The sequence below is a fragment of the Cervus canadensis genome, chromosome 12 (assembly GCF_019320065.1).
Source record: "Cervus canadensis isolate Bull #8, Minnesota chromosome 12, ASM1932006v1, whole genome shotgun sequence".
Classification (NCBI taxonomy): Eukaryota; Metazoa; Chordata; class Mammalia; order Artiodactyla; family Cervidae; genus Cervus; species Cervus canadensis.
The window spans coordinates 13,815,115-13,834,421 of NC_057397.1; the positions used below are offsets into that span (position 1 = coordinate 13,815,115).

The 19,307-nt window shown below is 50.2% G+C and overlaps 1 protein-coding gene across 7 annotated transcripts in view; it reads right to left on the reverse strand.

Moving 5' to 3' along the window:
• The window catches only part of MTSS1 (MTSS I-BAR domain containing 1), a 160,699-nt gene extending 142,678 nt beyond the window's left edge, over positions 1-18,021 (reverse strand). For 4 of the 7 annotated variants that reach the window (XM_043483434.1, XM_043483436.1, XM_043483435.1 and 1 more), the window contains exon 1: positions 17,412-18,021. In XM_043483434.1, the coding sequence (XP_043339369.1) occupies positions 17,412-17,483 (72 nt within the window). In that variant the 5' untranslated portion in view covers positions 17,484-18,021. The remainder of the gene's footprint in view (positions 1-17,411) is intronic. The other 3 variants (XM_043483437.1, XM_043483432.1, XM_043483431.1) reach the window with 1 other exon arrangement.
• Positions 18,022-19,307: the final 1,286 nt, after the last annotated feature.

Here is a 19,307-nt window from a genome sequence, read left to right on the forward strand (position 1 = left end):
TCAGCACCCAGTTCAAATGTCACCTCCTGCAGAGCATCCTGGGGCCGCCCCCCCCCCCACTTCCCTCACATCACGCAGCTCACTTCTCTGAGCCTAGGTTTTCCCCACTGAACTGTGGGTTTGAGGACAGAAAAACAGAGGGGGGAAGGGAAAGTATTTCCAATAAAAGGGGCAAAGACAGGGAGACGGGGAGGACACATGTGGGCTCCTCCAGGGACACCAGAGTGGCACAGTGGTGCTGGGAGAAGCAGGAGATGGAAGGACGGACAAGGAGAGTTGGGCAGCTGTCTAGGGGAAGGGCCAGGGTTGAACTACAAATGGGGCTTCATACAAACGGCGGGTGACGTGAATCCCAAACCAGTACGGTGACAAGAGAACCTGGCGACCCCATCACATACCTGAAGGCAGCCTGGTCCCTTGGCGGGTGGGGAGGAGAATAAAGCCATCTTCTTACTTCTGAGAAAAAGGCCTACCTATCTCGGTCAACTCCCCAAGAGTTTGGTGGCCACTTAAGCAAACAGGCAAGTGGGCTGCCCTGGGTGTGTGCTAAGCTGCTTCACTCATGTCCGACTCTCTGCGACCCTGTGGACTGTATAGCCAGGCTCTCTGTCCACGGGATTCTCCAGGCCAGTACGCTGGAGTGGGCTGCCATTTCCTTCTCCAAGGGATCTTCCCGACCCAGACTTGAGCTCTGGGGACACCGAGTTCTGGTCCTCTCCCCCACATATCCCACAGCCAAACGGCTGGGCAGGCCACTTGCTGGTTTGGGGTTCTATTAGCTTTGTATTAAACAGAGGCCCGGGATGGCATCCCACACGGAGCAGAAGAAAAAAACTGTAACTAACCGGCCCAGCGAGTTAACAGTGCCCCATAAATAATGCAGCCACTGCCTCTCCCAGCCCGGCCCACATGAGAGTGGAACTCGGGGACAGCTGAGGGAATCAGACAGCAGGGCTGCCACTTGGGGAACACAGAGGAGCCCGGAGCCTGGGTTGGAGAAAGGGCCATTTGAGAGGAGCTAGAGACCGAAGGGGACTCTCAAGAGGAAGGAGGATTTGGCTCAGCTGAAAATGAAATAGGGACCAGCGGGGACAGGTTACAGGGAGTCAGGTTCCAGAGAGAGCTGGCTGACCAGTGGCCACGGCTGATGAGAACCCAAGTGTTAGATATATGACTGGACAGGTCATCTCCCAAGCCCCTTTTCACCTTGACAAGCATCACTGTCACCACCGTCATCATTACACATCACCATGTTCTGAACAGTTGCTAGGTGCCTGATAAAGAGATCAGCATGTCTCCAACATTAACTGAGAATCCTATCATCTGGAGATCCTGCAAAAATGCAGATTCTGAATCTCTTGGTCTGAGGTGGGGCCTGGATGTTTTAATCTTTCATCTAAGTGACGCTGAGGCTACCGGTCCATAAACCACACTTGGAGGGGCACAGCTTGATACACACTCTTACTACGTGTTCAAAAAACCCCATGAGGCAGGTTCTGCTGTTATCCCACAGCTGAAGAAACCCAGGGCCAGAGAGGCTGCATCTTAGCACTCTAGGCTGAAATGTGATCCCTGATCTGCCCCTCTAGGCACTACCCTGACTCTGGAAAGAGCAAGCAGCAAGATACACAGACCTGGCCCTAGGGCTACAGGAAGCCCAGTAGGCAGGTTGGGTCCTGCTTTATATCTGGGTTCAGTAGAAGCCAAATAATTGATGCTTTTGAACTGTGGTGCTGGAGAAGACTGTTGAGAGTCCCTTGGACTGCAAGGAGATCAAACCAGTCAGTCCTAGAGGAAATCAACCCTGAATATTCATTGGAAGGACTGCTGCTGAAGCTTTAATACTTTGGCCACCTGATGGGAAGAGCCAACTCATTGGAAAAGACCCTAATGCTGCAAAGACTGAGGCAGGAGGAGAAGGGGACGACAGAGAATGAGATGGCTGGATGGCATCATCGACTCAATGGACATGAGTTTGAGCAAACTCTGGGAGATAGTGAAGGAGAAGGAAACCCGGCACGTGGCAGCCCATGGGGGTCACAAAGAATAGGATACAACTTAGCAACTGAACAACAATCAGAAGCCCAGATAGAGCGGGGAGCAAGGGCTCCCCAAACATATAACCCCTGATTGCAACTGCAAAGGACCTGGGAGAACTGTAATGTCACCCTAGAAATAGTCAGGATCCTCAACCATGTGAAAAAGAAAACATGAAAGAAAAGCCTTTTGCGCAGAAAATGTCACACACCAGATAGACACACACCGGAAATATTCAGTCACCACCATCAGCAGTGTGATTATGGCTGATTCTGTCGCGTCTTCAGGTTTCCTGTGGACACTGGAACTGATCGGCTTCTAACAGGAGGTGGGGGAGACTGTCCCGAGCATCTCTCCAGGCTTCCATCCCCAGCCCTGCCACCAGGTCCCTCCCCAGTGTGAGTGTGAGGGGCACAGTCCACAGCATCCCTCCCCTTCTTCCAGGGACACCCCTAGGTGAGCTCAGCCTTCAGGGAAACAAAAACAAAGCTCCAAGAGGAAGTTTCTGACCAAAGCAGGAGCACCTCTGGACTCCACGCTTCTTGAAGCACAAGGCAGGAATCTGCGACTTCCAGGAGTGGGTACCTGTCACAGCTTCGTCCCCAAAGCCACCCTTCCCCACCCCATCCGGCAAGATGAAGTGTTCCCAAGGTCCTCTGATGAAAGGCGCTGCTTAAGCCCCTCCATCATAAAACCATTCCTGGGCTTTTATTTTCTGACTGGGGCTTGCCTAATCCACTAATTACCCCTGTCCATCAAGTGGATGACAGCCTTGCAGATAATCAGCAGTTGCTTCCTTACACGCCCACCCTCACCCACCTACCCAAGCTCACCAGCAATAAAATGCCTGTGAAGAGAACCTCACAGCTCTGTGCACACTTCATGGATGCTGGCGCTTCCCATTTCAACAGATTTTCCCTCCCACCAAACTCCACAAGCCCCAAAACCCACCCAGGCTGCTAGGAATAACACCAGGGCAGGAACCACCAAAAAGGGCTGTGCCTGTTATGTCTACAGTCATTTACTCTTTTTTTAGTGTCTTTCCACTGAGTGTCCATCTCTGTGCCTGGATAGAAGGCCCTGATAAGCAGCCATACCCAGTGTCTGAAAGGATCAGTGTGGTCTAGTGGGTGGAGTCAGGCTGCCCAGCTTCAGATCTCCCCAGACCGACATGACTCAGTCATCCGGTGACTTTATCTTCATCTGTAAACGATGACCATAGTGGTCCCCTCCTCAAAGGATCCTAACGAGGGTAAGTCAAAGAAAAGGAGGGCGCAGAAGGGTGACTAACACCCAGAACTCCAGAAATGCTGGCAACTGCCATTTTAATGAGTCACGTACAAGGCCACCCAGACTTGGACATTTAATGAGCACCTACTATGCACAGGTTGGGCTTCCCTGGTGGATCAAATGGTAAAGAATCTGCCCACAATGCAAGAGGCCTGGGTTCAATCCTTGGGTCAAGAAGACTCCCTGGAAAAGGGAATGACTGATTACCCACTCCAGTGTTCTCACCTAGAGAATTCCATGGACAGAGGAGCCTGGTAGGCTACAGTCCATGGGGTGGCAAGAGGCGGACACGACTGAGTGACTTACACTACTATGCACAGGCACTGGGTGTGGCTTAAAAGAAGCCAGAGTGTTGAGGAATGCTGCCGTGTAAGCCACTGATCCCGGAGTGCACCACACTCTAGATATAAAGCACTAGAAGGTGCAATTGGTACAAATTTCTGGACGGGAGTGATTCCTCACTGGGGTCTTAAATGACTGTAGCCCACCAGGCCCCTCTGTCCATGGGACTGTCCAGTCAAGAGTACTGGAGTGGATAGCCATTTCCTGTTCCAGGGGATCTTCCTGACCCAGGGATCTAACCCACATTTCTTGGGTCTCCTGCATTAGCAGGCATATTCTTTACCACTAGTGCCACCTGGGAAGCCTGGAAGAAGAGGGGGAAAAAAGGGAAGGGAGGAAGCATTCCCTGCAAAAGAAAAAGAATTAGCCAAGGATAGGAAGCATAGGAGATCATGCTACATTCAGACATGAGTCACTTTGTTCAGCTGGAAGACATCCCGGGAAGGTGTGATTTGGGGGACGAGAGTGGGGAGGAAGAGCAGGGAGATCCCACCCAATCCATGAGCTGCAGAGGAGGCTTGTGGTGGCTTAGGGAGGCCCAGGAGCCACCCCCACTTCTTCTAACCCAAAGAAGACTCCCAGCACAAGCTCACAGAGACTCACCACCAGGGAATGCCTGCTAAACCTACAGATGCCTACACCCAGCCCCAAATCAACACAACCAGATCCCTAGGGGTGGGGCCCAGGGGTCTGCACTTAACACATTCCCCAGGGGACACTCATGCTCTGATGGCCGAAATCACACACAGATCTGAGACTCATCACTCTAGATAACAGGCCACAGCTGTCTGAGGCCTTGGATACTGTGGCCTCAGCGATTTCTCAGTCCTGACGTACAGGCCATGCCCCTGTAGGAGTAATCCCCGGTGATAATCACCTGCACAGGAGAATGTGGACACACACACATCTTCTGAAAGGCATTTGGCAACGGGTTTCAAAAGCCTTGAAAGTATGTGCCTTTGACCCAGGATAAATCTTTCTGGGGAAACCACCAATGTTAACTCAAGGTGTAACTGCAAGGATCTATTTGCTGAAGAGCTGCTCATGGTGAAAAACTGGACATAGCCTGATCACAAATCACTATGGAACTGGGCTCCTGACTCAGGGCCTTTGTACATGCTCTTTCTGGGCCTGGAACATTCATTATTTCTCTGATGCCCACAAACTTCATAAGTTATCACCCAAATGTCACCTTCTCTTTGAGGTGAGGCTTTCCCCAACCACCCTATTTAAAAACAACCACACGGGGCCTGCTTTATTTTTCCCCATCACACACACCCCTTCTAAAATACAACACAACTGACTTATTCAGTTTGTCTGTCCCAGACGCCCACCCCTTGTCCACTAGAATGTAAGACCCAAGAGGACAGAGACCTGAGTCCGTTTTGTTAACTGCTGTGTCCTCAGCACTTACAGCTTCCCAGGTGGTTCAGAAGGTAAAGAATCCACTTGCAATACAGGGGACGTGGGTTCAATCCCTGGGTCAGGAAGATCCCCTGGATAAGAAAATGGCAACCCACTCCAGTATTCTTGCCTGGAGAATCCCCATGAACAGAGGAGCCTGGCGGGCTTCAGTCCATGGGGTCGCAAAGAGTCGGACAAGACTGAAGTGACGTAGCACACACACACCTCAGCACTTAACACTGAGCTTGGCCCACAGCAGGTTCTCCAATAGGTGTTAACTAAATCAGTTAACTATGAACAAAACAACAGACCACCACACAGCCATTAAAACTAACCCGGCTTCTAATTACAACACGGAAAGTGTTAAATGAAAAGCTAAGTGGAAAAAGAAATTTCTGGCAGGGCAAAGGCCTCAAAAGCCTTCCTCTAAAAGGTGTGTCCACAACCCACTTTGGAATCAAGTGGTTATGGGTGACTTTTATTTTTTACTAACCTGAGGTCTTCAGGTTTTTTTTTTTCTTCCATTAACTTTCAATTACTTGCATAATCTTAGAGAAGTAATCCCTGGAGAAACGCTCTCAAAACATTTGCTAACACTTCATGCTAAATGTAGGGGAAAGCTTTCTTCTCTGTGATTTAATTAGGGTGTCCCTAATTAAGGCCAGCCCAACATCAAAGAGGCCAGGTTCCCAGGGACCCTGGCTCCAGGTCTACTCCTGGTGGCAGGATGACCCCCTTCCCCCAGCAGTGGCTCAGAGCCGCCCAGGGCCCGGATGCCAGGGGCTTGGCCATCAGCTGTCTCCTCCTGGCCCTGCTCCCCGCTACTTGTTTCCTATTGGGGTGCTTCATCCAATTATCCAGGCCCCAGATCACATCCTGCTGGAGAGCGGGCTTTGAAGGTTCAGTAAACAATCACTTCAAAACAAAGAAGGACCATTAAACCAAACTCAAAGACTTCCTTAATGACCTCGCGCTCAGCTGCGGCCGGGCTGGAGCAGGCCGGGCCTCAGAAGTGAGACTTAGAGGTCTTCCTGGGAACTAATCTCGCCGCCATTCCAGCCGCCTCCCCTACACGGTCCCCCTTTCCTGTTGTGCAATCCTGTGGGCTGCAGAGCTGTTACTGGGGAGACCCTGACGGGGGGGGGGGGTTCTCCAGCAAAACAAACATATGTCATGCGGTTGTCACCTCGGACAACCATGTCAGACCCTTGCGAACCACAGCCTGCCTGCGCCCCACACACTTCCTTCTGTGGACGAGTCAGCGGCCCCCCCGGGGTGAGTCCACCACCCAACAATTTCATGTTGTTGGCTGGTCCCACACCCTCTTGAAATAAAGGGAGGCCCCGCTGAGCCTCTTGAAGCAGCTAAGAGGAGGGCCTAGATTTTTACTGCTTTATCTGGTTCGTCCTGAGTCCTAAAGTTATCAGTAGGACGATGATCAAAGCGATCATTGACATATACCCACTATGGAATCTGAAAAGGAAATCCTAAAATGCTGTAAGAGACAGCTCAGCCCCGTGGATTAAGGGCACAGACTCTGGAGCCAGACTGCCTGGGCTCCACTCCCAGCTGTACCTCTCCTTAGTTGTATGATGGGGGCAAATGGCTTACCCACTCTGCACTTCAGTTTTCCATCTGTAAAATGGGAATTATGGCAGGAACTCCCTCACTGATAGAGGCATTTGTAACTACCTTCCTGGGTTTCTGGGAGGATTAACAGAACCATAAAGCACTAGTATAAGGCCTGTTTGTACCATACAAATGCTTGTTAAGTAAAGAAAATAAAACCAGGGAGGGTTTTGTACCTGTACCAAAACCCTCCCCCTGGTTCTGTCCCCCAGCTCCAAATGAGAATCAGAGGTCTTCCCCTGGCCCCTCTCAAAATCTCATGCTGACATCTATTATGGCACTGGTCACACTGATTTCCAGTTACTTGTCTGTTACTCCTCTAGACTAAACAACTTTAGGGCAAGGTCATGGGTGTATTTCTACCCCCCTTCCCCTGCCGCCAGCAGTGCCTGGCAGAGAGCAGGCACTTTGTCATATCTATCGAATATGTGTACTGCATTCTCTCAAATTATTTACATGCTGAAAGTTGAAAAGCATTTCACTCTTGTCTCAACTGCATTATCAAAGCGAAGGGACAGGTTTCTTGTATTCTCTGAAGCATCTGAATACCACTGTGGGCAGGGTACTCTGCTAGAAATTGCCAGCAGATTTCTGGGCTCCCTTGTGGCTCAGCTGGTGAAGAATCAGCCTGCAATGCGGAAGACCTGGGTTTGATCCCTGGGTTGGGAAGATCCCCTGGAGACAGGAAAGGCTACCCACTCCAGCTTTCTGGCCTAGAGAATTCCATGGACAGTCCATGGGGTCGCAAAGAGTCAGACACGGCTGAGCGACTTTCACTTTCAGACATAAGAGCATTTTATCTAGCACTCATTTCATGCTAAGCCCTTTACATACACTTTCTCTTTTAATCCTCCACAACTTAAATAGGAGACTATTACTCCACCCATTTTACAGGTAAGAAAATCAAGGCTCAGGGAACAAGAGTAACATGCCCAGAGTAATAGAGCTAGGAAGTGGCAGTCCAAGGGCAACCACTTAAGGCGGCATGCAGTGAGTACAGGTAGAATCAACATGCATGTGGAAAAATGCCCAAGAGTGCCTGATGTGGTATAAAGAGGAGGATGGAGAAATGAGCGACCTTTCTGGTGAAGCCTTGAAGGATGAGAAAGATCTCAGTAATTCAAAATATGGCAGAGAAGGTCCTCCAAGTGGGACAACAGCAAGAATGAAGAGCACAGGAAGTGTTCAAAGAAGCCAGGGGATCCAGATTGGGGGACACTGGGCACAGAGCAGGCCACTCCACTAGAGTCAATCACAGGGAGGCCTGAAGGCCTGGCTAAGACAGGTGGGCCGTAGACAGCTAGTAGGCAGATAGTGAAAGTGAAAAACGCTCAGTCATGTCCGACTCTTTCCCATCCCATGGACGATACAGTCCATGGAATTCTCCAGGCCAGACTACTGGAGTGGCGAGCTATTCCCTTCTCCAGGGGATCTTCCCAACCCAGGGATCGAACCCAGGTCTCCCTCATTACAGGCAGATTCTTTATCAGCTGAGCCACCAGGGAAACCCAAGAATACTGGAGTGGGTAGCCTACCCTTTCTCCAGCAGATCTTCCTGACCCAGGAATTGAACCAGGGTCTCCTGCATTGCAGGCGGATTCCTTTCCAGCTGAGCTACCAGGGAAGCCCCAGTAGGCAGGTAGGAAGAACCCAAACATGGCCAAGCCTTGGGAAGGGACAGAAGCCAGTACAAAGCTGTTGGTAAAATGCAGACTGGAGGCAAATGAGGCCACTTCTCCTGGTGTTCACTCCAGAAAAAGAAAGCGCAACTCAAACAAGGTGGACAGGAAAAGACGACAGTTACAAAGCAACTGTCTCCCCTTACACTGGTGTAAACATCTCTTATAAGGCATTTTTTAATAAAGCATTAAAGGCCCTGAGGACCTCAGCCAGGCACCCAGGCCTTCCCTACCTTTATCTACAGAAGATTTGCAAACAGAGAAATGCCAATAGGCCCTGCTGAGCCAGATGAGGTTATAATGAACTCAGGAGTGATTTATATACTTAGCAAGAAGAAAAAAAAAAAACAACTCAACTTCTCCATTTCCTGCAACTTCATTTGCAAGTTCTAAATACAGCTCAGTAAAGGGTGGGGTCTTGTTTGCCCTAAGAAGTGGTGGAGATAATTATTGATTTCAAAACTATGGAACACTTCATTTCCAAATACGCAAGACAGAAAATAACCGCAGCCAACATCTGAGTGCATGTAAGTCAGGCATGGTGCAAAGCCCTTTACAAGTGCAATCTCATTTCAGAATTGCCCCAACAACATTGTAAAGATGGGTACTTTATGAGACCCATTTCACAGAAGAGGAAAATGAGGCTCAAAGAGATGAAGAAATTGGCCCACAGGATTTAAAACCAGATCTCTCTGCCATTTCCTTCAGAAAATGGCAACCTACTCCAGTATTCTAGCCTGGAGAATCCCGTGGACTGTAGACTGCCAGGCTCCTCTGTCCATGGGGTCGTAAGAGTTGGACACGACTTGGTGAATAAACCACCTCTCTGCCTCCAAGCTCAGCAGCAGCTCCAGAATTTCCGTAGCAGGGGTTTGGGGGCAATGGTGCAGCCAGAAGGAACAGGATGTGGGCAGGGAGCTGTGCTGCTGAGCACGCAGTTTTCACTTGGATGTCATGTTATAGATCCGTGCTGTCCAATACGGTGGCCACTAGCCACATAAGACTATTGAAACCAATTGCAAGTAAATAAAATTGAAAAATCAGTTCCTCGGTTGCACAAGCCACACTTCAAGTGCTCAAGAGTCACATGAGGCTAGTGCTTACTGTATCTGACAATTTCCACGATAGTATACAACCGTACTCGACAAGACTATTACAGATCAACTAAAAACACCCAAGGATTCTAAAGATGCTTTTTTTCTGTTGCTATTTTTTAAAATGTATTCACTTTAAGGTTGTTTCACTATAAATTTATTTTTATTAACTGTAGTAAATACACATAACATTGACCATCCTGAAGCCCGGTAGTGTTAAGCAGATTCTCACTGCTGTGTCACCATGAAAGACACTTTTACTGAGGCAAGGTTGAGAAAACATGTCGAGGGCGCTCAGACTGTGTACAGCTGGGGGTACTTTTAAAAATCCTAAAGCCCAGGGTGTACCCCAGAGGCACTGAATCAGACCCTCTGGGGAGTAGGGTCCAGGTATCAGCATCTTATGGCTCCCAGGGAATCCATTCATCGCTGTAACCATGTCTGTTCTACCAAAAGGGGCACAGAACCGCCTCTTCCTCCTCCAGCCAGACCCACCCCTCAGGCCCCCTGGAGACCCATGCCTGGGGGAGGTGGCCAGGGAGCGAGGTCCAGGCAAAACCCACCATCCACCTCTAGGACTTGGGAGGCGGCTGGTGCTGACCCAGCTAATACTTTCACTGCTGTCCAAATTCTTCAAGGGAAAGAAAGCAAATAAAAAGACACAGAGCTCAAAAGGCACTCCATTGATTTTTTTTCTTCCACCCACTTAAACTAGACAGGAAAAGAAAAACCACTTAGACACTATGATGGAGGTCATATATGCCAAGAAATTGGCACAGAAGGGAGGTTTTCCTGGTGAATTCCATCAACTTCCCCCAAACACAGTCTTGCCATGGCTTGACCGACTCAACCCAACTGGAGGGTGACAGGGAAATAATTCAATACAGAAAGTCCTTTTACAAGAGAGTTCCAGGGCTGGACACAAAGTGAATTCAAGGCAAGGTGTTCTCATTGAGGAGTTAACTCAACTTTGGGTGAATTTACTTAATTCATGTAATTGAGGGTACCAATGAGCATAGTCACCCAACCTCAAGGACCAATGGGCTCCATGGACATATAAAGGTGACCCTCTGGCCAGTCACGGAGACGACCATGGGGCTTTGTATGAGGACAAGGACAGAAGCCAAGGTTGGGGGTGACTTTCCTTTCTAGGAAGCCAGGGGGAGGGGAGGAGAGAGAAAGACAGGTTGTATCAGAGAAGACTGGTAAGTAGGAGGAGCAGGGAAGCCACAACACGTTGATATATTATAAATTAAATCATTTCCACAAAAGTGACAGCCAGAGGGGAGCCTCCCACCCCCATCTCCGCTCCCTGCACCCCGAGTCCTCCCAGTGTTCTCAGCTCAGGTTCATACCCCCAGGCTGGCTCTGGGCTGCAGGAGCTGCGATGTGACCCCAATTCCTTGCTAGGGTCTCCTGTGGGACTCAGGCAAGTGAAACGCTGCCTTCTAGAAACTAATACACAGGCCCCTCTCTACCTTAGGCATACTCTACAGAGCTCCAGCTTCAGGGTCAAATAGACCAAGGTCTGAATGCCAGTCTACCTCACCAGGGCCTTAAACAAATGATCAACTCAAAGCCTCAGTTTTCTCAACTGTAAAGCGGGGGTGATGTGAGGATGACAGGAAATCCTGGCACGTAATAGATTCTCATCGAGTCCCTTCCAGCCCCCTGTTCACTACACGCAATAAATACAGTTGCTGTTGTTTAGTGGCTAAGTCATGTCATCTCTTTGCGACCTCATAGACTGCAGCCCCGCCAGGCTCCTCTGACCATGGGATTTCCCAGACAAGAATACTGGAGTGGGTCACCATTTCCTTCTCCAGGGGATCTTCCCGACCCGGGGATCAAACCTGAGTCTCCTGATTAGCGGAGGATTCTTTACCACTGAGCCACCAGGGAAGCCCAAATAAATACAGAGCACCTGTATACCAAGTGGCACCCCAGACCATCTTAAATTGAGAAGCAGCAAATGACACAGCCCCACGCCAAGGCCTTCCCTGGGCTAAGAGGTAGGAAACATTGATAATGTGGGAGGGGTGGGTTCATTTTGCTTTGGGGGGTTTGTAACATGTAACATGTGTGTGCGTGACACAGACTCAGAAGAACCCTTCCACAGTCTCCAGCTCATTCAAGGAAAAACCTTGGCAGTCAAATACAATGGGCTTCCTCAGTGCTCATCCAATTAATTTATTTCATTTGTCTCTCCAGTTTGCTACTTAATAAGGACATATCAGCAGTGCAATCTGAAAATCTGAGTTAAACGGCTTCAGGCATCACAGTTCCCTTCCAGGGTCCCAAATGCGTCCTGTCTGCTGTCCTAGGCAGCTGAACCTGCCCTGGAGCTTTCGTTTGGCTCCGGGAGAGGTATTTCTCTGTTTTTGCAAAGGTGTGGGCTTTAGGGGAAAGTGTCCTGAAGGCAGTTCCGAGAAGTAATGGCAAACTCAAAATGATCTCATTTTCCCATACCCGATCGGAACATCTAAATGGCCTTGCTATAGAAGGAATCTGGCCAGCTCTTGCCCATCCCTGGGAAGATGGAAAGGGCCTAGGTGAAGATTACAGATAAAGAGCCTAATGAATCGATAGTTTCAACCTTTTCACCCTCCAAGCACTTTAAAGACCTCAAGTGAGCTGGCCAAATTGACAGTTTTAGTTTTTTCCTTCTCTCTACCCCAAGAGGCAAAAAGAGCTCGAAGACTAAAAGGTCAGCAGCAGAGTACGCGTGGGACATACTCGTACTAAAAAATTCTTCACTGTCTCTCTGAAATACAAACTCAACTAGGGACCCTGTATCTTTACTTGCTGAAAATACAACATCAAGCTCAACACTTGTGATGACACCAATGCTTGATCAATACTGTAGGACGGTGAGGACACGTTAGTCTGAGAACTAAATGATGGGACTTTCCTGGCAGTTCAGTGGTTAAGTCTCCGCACTTCCACTTAGGGGACATGGGTTCGATCCCTGGTCAGGAATATCCCGCATACCACATGGCAAAGCCATAAAATAAATAAAATCAGTCTCTTAAAAAATATATAAATAAAAATAGGAAAAAATAAAGAACTAAGTGATAGCTGAACTGGGCAAAATTCAAAGTCAGCCTACCGTCCATGCAAACTGTGACTAGGAATGACCTCCTCTCAACTGGGGCATTACCAACTAGGATCTCAGAATATCAAGGTTCACAGAATCAAACAAGTTCTAAACAATCTGGTTAAATATGATGTATAAGGGCTTCTCCCCACTGAGTCACTCAAGTCAAGACCAAAAAAAAAAAAAGACTTCTTCTCAAACCGGGACAAGAAAAATTATACCTGAAAACCCTCGGAGACTGATCTACAGAGAGCAAACCCTGTGTCTCTGAACAGGCACCATTCCGGGCAGTTCCCTGCTGCCGGTTTTATGACATCTTCACTTCTCCTCCCTCTCCCAGAGGCCTACACTGAGGAAGCTGTAAAAGCCTGGGCAAACACAGCCATTTGCTAAGAGAAAAAGCAATGTGGGGCCCATCTGTACTTTATAAGGGCTTGGCTCGTCTGTCTTTGCATGTCACCGTTTACAGAGCAGCCCACCTCACTCAGAGACCAGGCCACTGCCGGAGGCCTTGGCTGGACTTTCAGCATCTTTCTAGAGAAAACTTTTCTTTTTCCCTTATTTTGAAAGAGTCAAAAGGAAGTCCGACAGGGGCTGACCAATGTCCTTCCCCAGGCTGGACGACCAGCCCCTCCTTCATGGCCACCATATTGAATTGAACTGGACAAGCAGGTCTCCAAGTCCAAGGGCAGCCTTGGCTCCTCACCGCCCAGCAAAAGGCCTTCACACAGCAGGCCTTCAACAAACACTGAGGAAGTGAACCTCTTGTCTGACAGCAACCCCAAAACAAAACAGTAAGGGGGGTGGGGGAGAAAACCCTGAAATCATTATCCAGCCCTGGATTCACTGCTCCCATTCTTGATCTTGTGATAAGTAAGGGAAAATATCATGATGTGTCTTCGAACCACAGAAGATTTCCATGGAATTCAAGAAGTCCCTTTAGCAGGTCTAATTTTAGGTAGAATTTAGGAGGGGTGCATACTGGTGGCAAACAGAGGTGGGGGCAGTGTAAGAAAACTGAACAAGGCCCCTATTCTGCTTGGCACAGGTGCCGGTAACAGGACACCCTTGTCTAAAGTGAGACGTGGGGTGGGGAATTCAAGGTGGGGTTAGGTATTCTTTCACCCCCAGTCACATTATATAACCCCAAACACACTCTCCAGCCCAGTACAAAGTTCTCCCTGCATTCGGGCCCCACACAGCTCCTAACATGCTGACTCTTGAGCAACAAAGCAGAGGAAAATATGTGATTTTAGCATCCAACTTCTTGTTTTTTTAACTAAGTTAATTATTAAAAGAAGACAGACATCAACAGGGTGAACTGACCTCAAGTTTGGCCAGGGTCTCCTGGTCTTAGAAGCTCTCCAAACATCACTGAATTCTACATGCCGGTTCAATTACTTAACTAAAAAGATTTTCAAATACAAATCTCAGATCAGTATGTTGTACACCTGAAACTAATGTTATGTGTCACAGCTCAATTTTAAGGAAAGTAATGGCACAGATGTGCTGTTTGAAGCATTAGCTTTGTTTCTTGGGACTTGGAGAGAAATTCCAAAAAGATTTCAGGATCAACCAATGTAGTCAACAGGGTTGAAACACCAGAAGTCAGTCATCTGGTCTTCCACAGTCACTTCCAAGCTACAGTTCCCCTAGATGAACCGCCGATGAGCCCATGCCTCCAGCCACATGAATCCTGTCTCTCCTTCCCTCTGGGACCAGCTCACATCAGACGACTTGATTTATGTGGAAAGGCAGCCAGTAAACGATTTTGCACACTACCATTCATTAGTGGCCACCACAGTAGGGTGGAAGAAAGGGAAAAAACACAAGGTTTCCTCTCAAGGAATCAATAAGTTATTTAACAGCTGCTATGGGATCCCAGTGGAAGAAAACTAAGGGTTTCTTCACTGCTCCCGTCCCCTTGAAAAGGATAAACCACACACCCTGACAGCCCAGGACTTAGTCAGATGAAGGATTGTTAGGAGAAAACAGAAAGAATCCTCCCCAGCTTTTCCATGTCTTGAGGTTCTTTGGTTTGGGAAGATGGATGGGGCTAAGCCTTGAAATTACTCCATTTTCTGTTGTTTTCTTTTTTTTTTTTTTCCCTCCAAAGAGGAAATTGACTCCCTTCCTGTGTTGCTGTACATTTTGGAGAATCAAATGCTACTTTAAAACAAAATTTTTTTTCCTTACTCTTTCCTCACCCCACTTCAACATCACTTCTGAGAAAATAACCTAAAAATTCTCAAGATGGCATTCCAAATGAGCTTCCAAAACGTACATGTGTCCTTCACAGCAAACAGAAAGGGGACCACAAGCGTCGTAAACCTATCGTGGGAGTTCAAGAAAAAAGGATAAGCAGGTCCTTAGAAAGACAGCCCACTTCAGATATTAAACAGTGATTTTTACTGCTGACAACTTCGTGCATAAGCATACCACACAACGCTACACGCCCAAATTTTAAAATTTCCCTTTAAAATGTCAGTGCCTTCTAATCCACGAAGAAGTCTTTTCCAAAGAAAACTCCATGAAAAACACTCTGCAACTGTCTTAGGCATAAACAATCATGGAAATTAGACACCCCCCCTTTTTCCCTTATTTCTCTACTCCCCAAAAGTCTGAAATTCTGCAGATCTCAAGGCATGTTTTCGTCTTCCACTCCACTTCACTTCGAAAACCTTTGACTGCCAAAACAAAATAAACTTTTAAAATAAATGCCTTCCCAACAGGATGTTGAACAAACCTGACTCAATTCAGAGAAAGAGCTCAGGAATCATAAACTACAGATCCAGCACTCAAAGGGTATTAAGTCTTTATTTTTAACTGGAATCTTGTGGAAGGAGAAGTACACCACCTTAGCACCCACAAATTGGCCTCCCTGGCCAGAAAGCACGGCAGGGCAGCCAGGAGACACCCGGTGGAAAGCATGGGCGCCCGCCCTGAAGTGGGTTACTTTCTGAAGGGCTTCGGGTTCCAACCCGTAAGAACGGAGCCTGGATTCTGGATTAATGAACAAAGAGGAGAAAAAAATCAGGTGTGAACACACTGAGACTGCAGTGGGGACATGGGTCAGGTCACTGGGTCTGCATTATACAGAGGGACTAGAAACACCCATATTTCTCCTCCAAAACACACAGGCAGTTCTCCTAACCCATCTCAAATTCTTCCCCTGGTGATCAGAATCCCCATGTGCCTCCAACCAAATCTTGTTTGATTACAAGGCCTGTAGATTTCACTTAACAAGAAATATCCCAGAGTCTACAGAGGGAACCAAGCTTTGTCTCAATTATTCAATGGGGGTTGGGGGCAAAGGAATGAAAGGGCTGTCTTTGAACAGGACATAATCCATCTAATTCCAAGGGGCTGGATTAGAGGCATTCCTGAGCAAGCGGGGTCGCTGAACAGAATGCTCCACGAATGTCAATTTCTGACAAAAGGCACAGGCTCTGCAGGAGGATTTCAAAATGGATCAGACCAGGACGCAGGCACCTTGGCAAAGTTCACCCTGGCTGAGTGGCAGTTGGCGCTAAGAGGGGAAAACAGGCCATGACAGCTGAGCATTCCTTCCCAAAGTCTATCTCCCAGTCCTCTCCAAACCTTACATTTCAACAGACAAAAGCACCTCCAGGCGCGCAGGCAGCGGCTGAAGAGGGGCTGTCCACACCCACTCGCTGCACAGCTTTCCAAACCTGCCCACTCGTTTGGGAAGCCGAGCTTTTAATTAAACACCACCTCCCCGGATCCGTTGAGGCAAACTGGGGCTGGGCTAGAGCCAAAGAGAAGCTCCCTAAATACACATGGGAAGAAAAAAAAAAAAAAAATTCCCCCCACCGCCCCCAATTCCCACCTCCAGCCAGCTCGCGCGGCTGGTTATATTTCCTTTAGATTAGTAACACAGGGCCCCGGTCTATCTCTATGCACAGAAAATCCACATTCAAGGATCAGGTTATCCCCAGTCCCACCCTTCGCAGGAAAAAGCCTGCGTGTTGTTCCCCGCCCCCATCACACACACTCACGCGCGCGCGAGCGGGCGCGCGGGCGCGCGCGCACACACACACACACACACACACACTTCACAATCCTTCCAAGAGAAAACCCGGTGTCTGTGCGTGTTAGGCGGGTGGGGGATACAGTTGTTTAAGGTGCCCCAGTCCCGCCTACGGGCTGGGAGCCTCAGTCTGGGGACGTGGGGTCCCCCGCAAGACTGCTCTGGGAACTTCTGCTCCACGCCCCAGGGGAGGGCCGAGGGGAGGCACGCAAACCCTTACCAGCTTTGGAAGAGCCTAATTAATACCTAATTTGCTCAGATCGCCCCCAGGTGGACCTGAAAGCCCACGAGGGAGAGGGAGGTCTCCCTCCCAGTCTCTCGGGCTGGGGGGGCTCCTTCCCACAGCTGGGCAGAGCCCCTCCCCTCTCCCCACCACCGCGCCAGGCGCCCCCTCCCGTACCCCGGGGAATCAGGTGTCCGCCCAAGCATCCACCCGCTGCGGGTCGCAGACACTCAGACCAGCGACAGACAATGGAAACTTGGAGCCAGGGCCCCGGGCCCCCAGGGAAATAAGATGATGCGGTCCCCTGGGACAATGAGCGGGAGAGGGCAGCGACCATCAGATACCACCCCCCCCCCCCAACCAAGAGAAGCCGCCCGCTCGGTGACCCAGCAGAACCCGGAGCGGCGCCCCGGGTGAGCAGGTGACACCCGGGCCGGAGCGCTCTCGCAGGTGGCCGGCGGCCACGGCGCAGGCAAGGGCCGGGCGGCTGGCCCGGGGCGGAGGCGAAGCCGCGCAGCGAGGTCACAGCGCAGCGGCGGCCGCAGCCGCTCACCCAGCGTCCTACCTTCATGTCGCTAATGATGGTCTGGAAGAGGCCTCCGAGCGCGCTGCATTCCTTCTCAATCACAGCCTCCATTTTCCCGGCGCGGGCAGGGGCAGGACACACACTCGGAGCCGCCTGGACTGTGTGCGGGGCCGGGGATCGCTCACCCCGGGAGGAATTTCACCCTCTGAGTGACCCACCTCCGACTCGCAGCCTCTTCTGCAAAGAGGACGAAATGCCCGAGATAGACTGTTCACTGCCCAAAATAATACTAAAAATTTTAAAAAGCCAAACCGCTCTGTAGGGCGCCTACAGGCAGCGCTCAGCTCCTGGCCTTAAAAATGCCCGGAGAAGACTGACAATCAGGCCACCACTGGTGCCCACGACAGAAAAGGCAAAGCCCATCTTGAAGCAGAGAAAATCGCCCGCTGACCCGGGGCCAGCGCCATTTCAAAATGCAAGATTTTCTAATTTAACCGATGTTTCTGAAATGAAACAAAAAAAAATCGCCCAAGAGCAGAGTGGGTCTGCTCGCGGAGCCCCGATCTGTTGCTCGCAGCCGCGGCCGCCGCCTCCTTTTCTGTCCTGCGCGCCCAGCCCCGGCGCTCGCTACAGCTCGGCTACTGGGGACGTTCGCAGGGGCGCACGCGCGCTCGCGGCCTTGCGTCCGCGCGGAGGCGCGGGGAGGGCGCGCGCACGGGACCGCGCGGCCGCTGCACGCGGGCGGGGCTGGGAGCGCGTGCCCGGGAGGCGCGTGGGGCGCCGGCCGCAGAGAAGAGCCGGCAGGCGCGCGGGCGGTGCGGAGAAGATCCAACCCCCGCGGGAGCCTCCTCCGCCGAGCACCCGCCCCCCGCCTCCCCTGGGCCGCGGGTCGCAGAGCCGAGAGGGAGTGTCAGCACGCGGCTGGTCTAGCGCCCACACCACAATGGCTGCGAGCGCTCGGCACGGAGGTTGCAGCCGCCGGCCCCGGGGACTTGCACGGTGGCAAGATTAGCGCAGTACCTTGCAACTAGGGAGCGCTCGGTAGGGCGGGAAAACTGCTGTTGCTGCTGCAGGCTTCTAAGAGGCCCGTTCTCTGCTAGCAGGGCTGCAGAGCTAAGTCACGATTGCAAGCAGCCAAATACGTAATTAGGGAGAGTTCGGGGGCGTATCCTGCAGCGAGATGCCGAGTTCAATAAGTTGCAGGATTATGGGAAAGTAGATTGATTTTTGCCATTGCACAATAAGTGGCATTGCGCTTCTGTGTCCTGCTCATCAGTTTATGGAGATTGCTGGCTGCCCCTGACTTGGTCTGTGGTTTTTCAGGCACTCTGAGGACATCCGGGTGGTGGTGTCACTGCAGAGAGCCCCTCTGGGAGTTTTAACCTGGAAACAGCACCATTGGACTCAGGTTGATTTGGGAGCTGGTGGTTTGTTTTCCCAGCTCCACCGCCTAACCACGCAACCAGTTCTGTCATTTAGATCAACACCAAATAGACAAGGAGGAGGGGAGTCAAATTAGTAGCTTTGCAAAGACCTGAAAACAAGCCCCCAACTCTGGGCTGTTCCCCTTGACCCTTGAGCTGATCCTTTGAAGCACAAAACAGGAGGAAAGGAAAATAGGTGGGAGAGGGTAACAAAAGAAACTGTGTGCAAAATGCTGTACAGGCTCCTATCAGACTCAAATAGGAAAAGATCTGGCTTTGAAAACTGCATGAACCAAAGCGATGCATGGAGCTGAATATCACAGCTGTAGAAGATAATTTTCCTCTGGGCCACCCTGCCCCATTCTTAGTCGTCATCTCCCTCTCCACCCCTGTTCCCCAAGTCATGAGTGTTACTGCTAGAATTAACTCATCTCTTGGGCAACCCCCTGGATCCTGTCCCCAAGGTCACTTGGATGCATAACTCTCATCTTTACCTTGCCAATAACCTTGA